General features: G+C 38.3%; 1 protein-coding gene across 3 annotated transcripts in view; it reads left to right on the top strand.

Annotated features, from left to right (window-relative positions):
- The window catches only part of MYO1E (myosin IE), a 78958-nt gene that overhangs the window by 30811 nt on the left and 38686 nt on the right, over positions 1–9461 (top strand). For all 3 annotated transcript variants that reach the window (XM_057384537.1, XM_057384536.1, XM_057384538.1), the window contains exons 3-5: positions 1720–1809; positions 2666–2760; positions 9114–9201. In XM_057384537.1, coding sequence (XP_057240520.1) covers positions 1720–1809; positions 2666–2760; positions 9114–9201 — 273 coding nt within the window. The remainder of the gene's footprint in view (positions 1–1719; positions 1810–2665; positions 2761–9113; positions 9202–9461) is intronic.

The following is a 9461-nucleotide window of genomic DNA, read 5'->3' as shown; positions in this document are numbered from 1 at the left end:
CTCAATTTAGAGAGGACTGATATGGAAAAGCTGATGTTGCAGTTGTTTCCATCTCAAACTTCTGAGATTTCAAATATGTGTGTGGACATGGTTTGGATCCTCTGTTCGCTGATGTACCACACTATTATTAACATTGCTTTAAAGGAACTTGATGAAATTGGCAAATCCTGTGCAAACTGTAGTGCAGGGATGAGCTATAGAATTCTCCCTGGTCCCGTGAAACGCTGCATGTTCTGTGCAGTGCGTGCATGAAGACTTCAGTGCTCTGTGCTGAAGAAAGAGTTTTATGCTTTTCCTTTCTTATGAAAATAGTGAGATTACTGTGGAGAGGATCTTTCTGCTGAAGTGAGAATGAAGATGTTTTCCAAGGGAACTGGTGGTCACATTGAGGGATCAGCCTTCCCTTATGTAGGGAGAAGGACTCCTTTTGCAGTTCTGTGAGGSCTTTTCATTCTAAGATGAAGATCATCTGTTGAATATTTGAATTGTTTGTGTGTTCACTCATGAATGAACGTTTCTCAGTGCTACATTGTACAGAGATTACGGAATCGTACTAGAAAATGCTGGTGCTGTTTACCAACACAAAACTGTCACTTCAAGTGTTTATACTGRCACAATGAGTAATTGATTTATTATATCCAAGAGCCAGATGTTGTCACTCTCTTTGCATTAAATTAAAAACGTATGAAGAAAGCATAGCACATTAGTATTACAGAAATTAATGTTCGTTGAGTTACAGTTCTTCACTGAAGCATTACCTTTTGTGGCACCTCAGTAGTAGATTCTATGTAGGACAATCCAGCAGGATAGATTTGTTAATTTTCCTSCTTACTACAGAAAGCTTAGATAGCAAGTTTGCCTGTGAACAATTCCATATTGTTAATGAAACCTGCAGTACAACATTTTGGACCCATAGGTGTGGGCTCRTTGCTAACTCCCAGCTCAATGAAAAGTGATAATGATAACTGTGAATTTCTGTCAGCTGCTTCCTGTGTGTACACTGCAGCTGTAGTTCCAAAGGTTTGTGAAGTATTTGAAATGCAGGGCATGTGCGGCTTAATGCAGAATGGTGAAATACTCTATTTAAAATGTTGCAAAACATCTAATAATGGCTTGAAATAATAATGGCTTGAAACTGAGTGTCTGGGTACAGGGCAGTCTGAGGGAGAGGACTGTGATGGTCTGTTACTAGTTGCACTCACAAAATAACACTACAGACTGAATTACCCAATTCCCCAGCACCCCCAGTGCACGAAGCTGAGTAACTGTCTGAATGAGCTTGGTGGCAGCCCTTTCCATCCAGCTCTTCTTGTCAGYGCTGTCCTGTGAGATCAAAATGTATCACTGCACTGGATTCTGCAAAGGTCAAACCAATATTTTCTAATACCGACAGTACAACCTCCTCAGTTACAAAGGACTTGAAACAATTCAAATGTGCCATTTCCTTTCTGTGTTTTTATTCAAGGTGTGTCATGTTTTGGCCTTTAATACATTCCTGCACTTAGCTTGTCCTAAAATAAGATAATATGAAAATACTACAATTGAATGACCTGTTTATAGTCTTGTAAGCCTTTTAATTTAATTTTTAGTAACAATTGTAAGCTATGGATGTTTTACTATTAGTTGAAGTATTATATAATAGCTGGAAAAGTTCTGTGTCCCTAGAAGTAAGATAATACTTCATGAAACTGTAGTTACCTTAACTTCTTTTGAATGCAGACTTATATTGGCTCTGTATTAATCTCTGTGAATCCTTTCAAGCAAATGCCATATTTTGGAGAAAAGGAAATTGAAATGTACCAAGGAGCAGTAAGTAAAGCAGTATAAAATAAAGTGCAGTATTCAGGGGCTTGGAAATATTATTCTACACAGTTTAAGGAAGCATGTGGAAGCATTTGTTTCTGGGTTTTGTTAGCCTTGTGTTAGCCTGGGACAACTTGTTAGGTAGCCATTACCATAGACTGTCTTCAAATTTAACTCCCTCAGTATTTCAAGAAAATTCTTGTATTGATTATCACTAATCAGTGTTAGATATCTATCCTCGATATGTCCCTGCTCCTGCAAAGGCAATTTTGAAGCTATCATATGCACAAAATGACCAATAGTGCATTCCAAGACTGATTTCAAGAACTCTCTAACTGGACAAGAGCAATAAAAAAATTGAAGTTCCATAATTAGATACTGCTTTTGACAATAGAGCTCGAAGAGTGAGTCAGCACAAGAACATTTGGGACTTTAAATTTTAATTTCCTGCTCTTCTTAGGTTGGGTGTGCCCACAGATTGGGGTAACTGTTGGGTTTGAATGGCCCAGTGGATGACAATGGGACATGTTATCATGTGACCACTGGTGAGATAGGCTTCAATTGTGGGAGTTTCCCTTGGACAAGTAATACATTTCCAGCAGAGGCTGTTTTTAGAACAGAGTGTTTCCAATAGTTTAGGAGAAAATTATGGATGAGAGAAGTATTGCTAACAAAGTCTAGAGACTTTGGTTTGTTTTTAWTAAATGTACCAAAAAATTCTTGGGGAAAATTCACTRTWAAGTGGGATTCAGAATTGTATTTTCCAGGAAAATAACTCCTCCAATTTAAATACAAATTTATTTCACTCTCTCTGCGTTTTTTAATGCTGTCTTGAAAGATTATTCTTTATTTCCCCTCCTAGGCACAGTATGAAAACCCACCACATATTTATGCTCTTGCAGACAGCATGTACAGAAATATGATTATTGACAGAGAAAATCAGTGTGTCATTATTAGGTAAGAAAAAATATGTAAAAAATATTTTATCTTCTTTTGGTGTGTTAAATTGAAGAAGCAGAGAACTTCATTATATCGTTAGAAATCTTCGTCCATGTTCACATTTTGGGATTTTCTACAATAGCTAAGTATTTTCTGACCCTCCTTTTTGTTTTCCAGTAAAATCCTCATGATAGCTTAACCACAAGAGATCTCTTACTCACACAGCCAGCTTCTTGTCCAATACCAAATTTGCAACAGCTTGAATGACTAAATGAGGGGGCTGGATTAACAACTGTACAACCACAGATACTGTTAAATCCAGCAATCCCTCATGGACTGCATTTATCACGGTCTTTTGTTCCTTTTGGAATTTTACTTGCATTCATTCAGAGACARAAGGAGGAGACAGACACTGGGAAAATAATTTTGTCTTCACTATTAATCTGTTTTAATTATTAAGCGATGAAGTTCACTGTAGAATTATTACTCAACTTTTAAATGACAGGCATTATTTAAGTGACAAAGTGAGTTTTGGGACCGGAGTTATGCTTTGTTCTAATCTGTGGGTTTTGTAGGTGGTGTAGGATAAAAGGAAATGTATGGAGAGCAAGAAGTGCAGGATGGTGCAGCTGGCACTGCAGGACTCTGCCCCTTGTGACCCCGTTGTCACAGGGTGGTGTGGAGGTTCCGTGCAGAGCACTGGAACTGCCCTTCACCTGTTCCCAGAGCAGGCTGGGGGCTCACAGGGGCTGTGCAGGCATTTTACACCTCGACCCAAGCAGTGGTAATGGTTTGCTGTGGCCAAGGATCACCTCCCCATTCCTGGCCCCCTGGGCCAGCCTGTGCCATAGGAAACARAAAACCCAGAGTTCTGCCTGGTGCTGGGATGGCTCAATTGTCCCCTGAGCTCAGGCTTTCTCTTTGGAAAACTGGTGTGCTGAAGTTTGCTAGGCACATGTAGTCAAATTGAGACCTGTTAGGAGTGGATACAATTGGGACTTATTTTGCTTTTGGCCCAGAGCAACATCTCACAGACTGAAGCTAGATTTATAGTGAAAATCTTTGAGCTTTTGTGGATTGTGATTAAAAACCCTGCTTTTTGATCCTGTACTATGYCCCACAGTGCAATTCATGCAGAGAGTAGCATTGTGAGAGCTGAGATGCAGGTCTGAGATACAGATTTAGTTTCAATTTCATGTGTGAATTCTTGTAYTTGAACACTGGATGATGTACTTGAATGCTTTTTGTAATAAGCATYTATGTGCAGAGTGAAATTTCTCTCAGTGTGTGCCCAGACTATTCAAAGTCTRCAGGAATTAAGTGAAATCTACTGCAAAACTGAAACAAGAAAGMTCAGGTTTGCAAGGACATTTCAGAGACCTTTTTCCTCCTTTATACGTATTTATTTTTCCTTTGATGTGTTTATTATGGACACTGTAGAAACTGCAGACTAGACTTGCAGGTAGTTTTCATGATGGTTTTTGATTTTCTAGGACACCTAGAAATGATTTTTATGAAATAGAGTAACTCAGCTGCTCACAAAATCAACATTGTTTGATTAATACTTTAATCCTTTTGATCACAATTGATTTAAACTGTGTAGATACATCTTATATTTTCTGATCTAAAGTSATCACTATTCCCAACAGCCAGAGCTGGCTTAGGAAGGAAGTTTTCTGAAGTTTGGAATTTGCTTGCTCTATGTTTTATTGTGTGTACCAGAAGGCACTGAAATTGCTGCAGCTCTTCAGCAGCAGATCTTTTTCCTAACTTAGTGTCTGCTACCAACCACTCCATCAGATTCATGTCATAGCTGCAGAGGGCTTTACCACTTCTGCCCCTAAACTGGTGATTCTCAAAAAACCGAGGTACAGCTTTGTCAGTTGTAAGTGCCACAGAAGCTGCTAAGCATAAGCAGCTCCAAATGAACCTTTGTGTTCAGTGAAACAATTTTTCTGTAAAAATTTGTTTGTAAAAATCTGTGGAAGATGAGTGAGGATAACAGTATGGTTATAGTGAGGTGCTACTTCATAACTAGTCTGAATTTGGAGTGACTCCACTGGTGAGCATCCCTGGTGAACAGAAAGAACCAGCTAGTASCCAGGCTTTTCTTTCTTTTTCCTCCTCAAGATGTCAGATTTMCCTCCAAAGAAAGGTTTGCAAAGAKAGAAGGTAAGGAATAAGGTGTAGACTGAACCATTCACAGGCAGATCACAAAGGCTGAGTCTGCCTTCTGCTGCATAGGGAGCCTCAGGAATGGAGACACAAGTTTGGTGGGAAGGGGTTGGTTCATGCTTGTGTCCTCCTACCATGTGCTTTGGGCACCTGTGGCACTGCCTCCAAACCTGGGAGGGGACAAGCATTGCCACAGACTGGATGTGTGTCTCCAGGCAGGTGAAGGGAGGTCCCTAATGTAGCCAGAACACTGTTTGCCTGGATATTAATTCCAAATGCATTTAGACACTGATAGAGAAAGCTCATCCTCTTCACAAGTCAGTGAATGAACAGGGAAAGCAGATCCAAAAGAAAATGCAATTCWCTGAAAGGCTGGATAGGTGGCAACCAAAAATAATCTCTTTTCATATGATAATACTCATTTACAAAGAGAAATTGTTACCAAACAACCTTTCCAAGGTCATGGAAGGCTTTTTCATTAGCTGAGTAATTCCAGCATATTTGCATATGTGTTAAGAAAATTACATGTGCACATGCCTAATCATAGCTGAGCTGCTTTGCATGGCTGCTGCAGAGTAAAGCATGAGGTTATTCATGGGCTGAATCCAGGAGCAGGGTGTGCTTAGGTGGGGAGAGGGAGCAGTGCCCCCAAGTCTTCTCTTCCTCTGTGTGCATGGGCAGAAGTGTAGAGGAAGTTCACTCACAGGGTACACTGAACTTTATTTCTCATGAAGTTTATGTTTTACTGAGGCATGATATTAATTTAGGCCTTTCTTGAATTAAKCTCATCAGTGGCAATTTAAACAGACTGTTGGCATTTCTTCCCCATGACATGGCAGCCCTTCCAGACTATTAGCAAGGAGTTGTCCAGTCAAGATTTTAATTAAGAAGAATTGTCTCTCAGGTTTTTAATTCCTTTTGGGCTATCACTGTCCTTTGATTAAGAAAGTGGAGGTTATGATTAGTATTTTTCTACTGTGTAGCAATAAATGTGTTTCTTCAGAGTGTTTTTAAGGTTTTACCTTTCTATAAAGCTGTGGACTTTATTTTCACTTAGATTCTGTGATCCCTGCCAGGAGATGTCGTCATAGCTTTAAAGCAGTTTTTCTCTTTTGTAATTTTAGTTTACATTTTCCATTTGTGTGGCAATGTTTGAGTCCAGGAAAGCAGTGTATGATGAGTACATATCTGAAAACACAATACATCTAATATGCTACAAATAAGTGTTAATGAAAAGATCATTGACCACTCCAACTGCTTTTAGTGAACAGCTCATGTCTATCTTGAATCTATTAAGCTCAAAATTTGATATGAGATTTCTAGTCAGCTTCTGTATCTCAGCTTTCCAGAAGACTCAAATGACTGATCATTCTAAAATGTCTGTAGAGAGCCTAACTGGAAATATGATTGAGTTTTAATGAGGAAGTGGTTAGAATCATAAGTCTAACATAGTAAGAAAAGTTAGGTTAGAGCTTTGATTCAGAAAGGAAAAATATTTCACTGAAGTCATGCTACTGAGGTTTCTCTGAACATAATTGCAGAAAGTAAATTTTCTATGTAAACAGACTAAAAAGCTTTTCCAAACACATCAGAGTATTCTATATAGTGTTCTTCACTGGCAGATCCGAGAGTTCTTTTTAAATATTTGGTATTAAAATTTCTGTACTGTCCTGGCAATGTAGATAAGCATCACTTGTATTGTTCTATGGCCATGGATACCATATTAACTGTCACTCAGAAAATTAATTTTAGAGAGAAGGATGATGCTGTGTATTGGATCTTGCTTCCAGTCACTGATTGTTTCCTCTAGGAAGGAAGCAAGGAGCAAAAAAATTTCCTTCTGTATTTGTAGTCTTATCCTGATTTCTGCTGAGCATTAATTGACTTTGTGAAAGAAAATGTCATTTTTCTGGAGTTGCAAATAGTGCATAGAAGAAACAATATATCTTTCAAAACATTATAATTTTTGTTATAATTTTTGAGACTATGTGTACTGGTTTTATTTTTGGCAAGAAAAGTCTCTGAGAAAATTGTCAATACCACAATCCACTTTAAGCTATTTTAAAATTTTTTCAGCCTTTAAAAACCTCATACAGCATACTTCAAACTACCAAACTAGAAGATGGTTCTTATATCTTCTTAAAATAGATTTAATAGCAGCAAAGCAGGAAGATTTATACAAAGAAGCTGCATGACCCATCAGATAGAGCTACTTTGGTTCATAAATAATACATCTTCTTGTTTTATTCTAGTTTAATTGGAACAATTTGCTGGTCTCTGATCAATAAAAATGTAAAACTGAAAAACAGTGTATGCATGCATAAATCTAAAGCAAACTCTGGAAGGCAATCTTTGGGCCAAATTAATTTACTGGAAAGGACCACTTATACTAAAGCAGAGAATGACAGTAAAACAGAGCTTTGTTGCTGCAGGTCAGTTCTGTGGCAGACACTGAGGAGTAAGAAATACAAGCCACACTAAATTTGAGCAGGGAGAGAAAGATAATGGATGCATTGACAAAAATCTKACAGAAAAGTGTTATGTTTTTAGTATGTGATAAATAATATCTGATCAAATTAATTCAGTGTTTGGCCCTGGATCCTCCTCTGTACTCAGTTGAAAACTGTAGTTTGTGAGCTTGGAGTGTATTTCAGTTTCAGTTGGTTTTTCTGCTTTTACAACAGGAAGAACAAATTTAYTGCCAGCACATTTTGAATAAATTTTACTATAATTGTTGAACTATTCATGATTTGAACTTTTARAAGCAGTTTGCCATTCATCAGACTCTGTCCCTGTGAATGCAGTAGATACGTATAATACACGTTTTCGGTTGTTGGGAAAATGTGACTCAGAAGAATGATAATAATCGTGGTCTGTGCTCCACAGATGGAAACTCAATAACTACTTTTCCACCTTYTCATGCTTTCAGTTTGATCTGCAAAACTGTAGTCAGGAGAAGACAAAAGCATGAAAATGTTTTTAGGAAAATAATTTTTTGAAGCATTTCAGTATTTCTGTATTGTTTGGAAGCTTTAAAAATGTGAAATTACATTTGCAGCTTGGCAGTTTAGTGAATATTTCCAGAATGAAACTATTAAAAATGTCTCTATTAGTCACACTGATAAGAAGCTGAGTTGTTCATTCTTGATGAGTCCTTTCCTGTGCAGGACCTGCTGATGTTTCTTTGGCAGACAGAGCTAAAATCTGTACAGGAAAAGATGTGYGTTTGATCCATCTCCAGGAACAAGTGGGTGCAGGATGGAAGAGTCAACAACATTCACTGAAACTATTCAGGAGTTTAAGGATAGTTTTCTCTTTTGTGAAAATCTGTTCTATTTCAGCTCTCTTTGTGACATTGGACCAACATCTGTGTATTGGTCTTTTTGCACTGGTGTAGTTGTCCAGGTCACAGGAAATTCATTAARGTCAGAGCTGACTTTACACCAAGATTTACATAAGTCTGGAGGAATTCTGTGAAATGAAGTTTGCTTTAAGGTACAAAGTAGAGGGAGGTTGGATTGTCTGCCATGCCAGTCTCCATTCCCTGTTGAGAAGCTTATTGGTTGCAAGAAGGCAGAGCTCCTGATGTTGTAAACACCATTCACCCTTGAAGTGAAATATTATAAAGGAAGGAAGTAATTGTGAGAGCTAATATGGGATATTAAATTTCTTGTACCCAGTGTCGAGAGGCATAGGAACAGGAATGCAGTTCTTCTGTCATTCGGGATGTGATTAATAATTCCTCTTTRTTTTATTCAGGAACACCTAAAACAAAAAACTACTAAAATGAAGTGGGTATCTGGGATGGTGTGTGCAGCTCAGATTTTCAAATTAGTTTTTGTGTTAAGACCTGAAATCCCCCTAAACTTAAATGAGAATTGAGTTTTTAATACACAAATTCTCTTTTGAGCATATTGATTTAAGTTGAGGSTTCTCAATGTACATATTTCTCTGACTTTGGAGTCTCACAGAGGTTCTGGTGTAAGATGGTGTATTCAAAATTCTGTATTCACAAACATACCCAAGWATGATGCTACAACACTGTGTCTCARTCTTTATTACCAGGTTACCCAGTGTGAATATGGTGAATATAATTAAGTCACCTCACCTTGGCTGCACAAGATGAACTTCAAGTTACCCCACTGTAGAGTTGCTTAAAAACTAACGTGTACATTTTTGTGTTTCTTTTTCTATAGTGGGGAAAGTGGTGCTGGAAAGACTGTAGCTGCTAAATATATCATGAGTTATATCTCCAAAATTTCAGGAGGTGGCCCTAAAGTACAGGTGAGTTGATACAGAKYAATATTGAAGCATAAASTTAGTTTAAAGATTCCCTTCAGAGRTGGAATGACAAAGGGTGTTGTGGCAGACTCTGGCACATAAGAGACATTTGACCTGGGTAACTTGTGGTGAGCAGCTGGAAACATCTGGGTCCCAGAGGCTTGGGGTGGGCAGCTTTCCTCAGCTGTGGGATGGGAACCATGGCAGGGACAGCCACAGCTCTGCTCCAAGTGCTGTGGCTCTCATGCTCAATTGCATCTACT

This window comes from Malurus melanocephalus, unplaced genomic scaffold (assembly GCF_030028575.1).
Source record: "Malurus melanocephalus ecotype Western Australia unplaced genomic scaffold, MMel_1.1 scaffold_717, whole genome shotgun sequence".
NCBI classification, from domain to species: Eukaryota; Metazoa; Chordata; class Aves; order Passeriformes; family Maluridae; genus Malurus; species Malurus melanocephalus.
The sequence above is the reverse complement of the archived record's forward strand: the minus strand, read 5'-3'. Positions and strand labels throughout refer to the sequence as shown.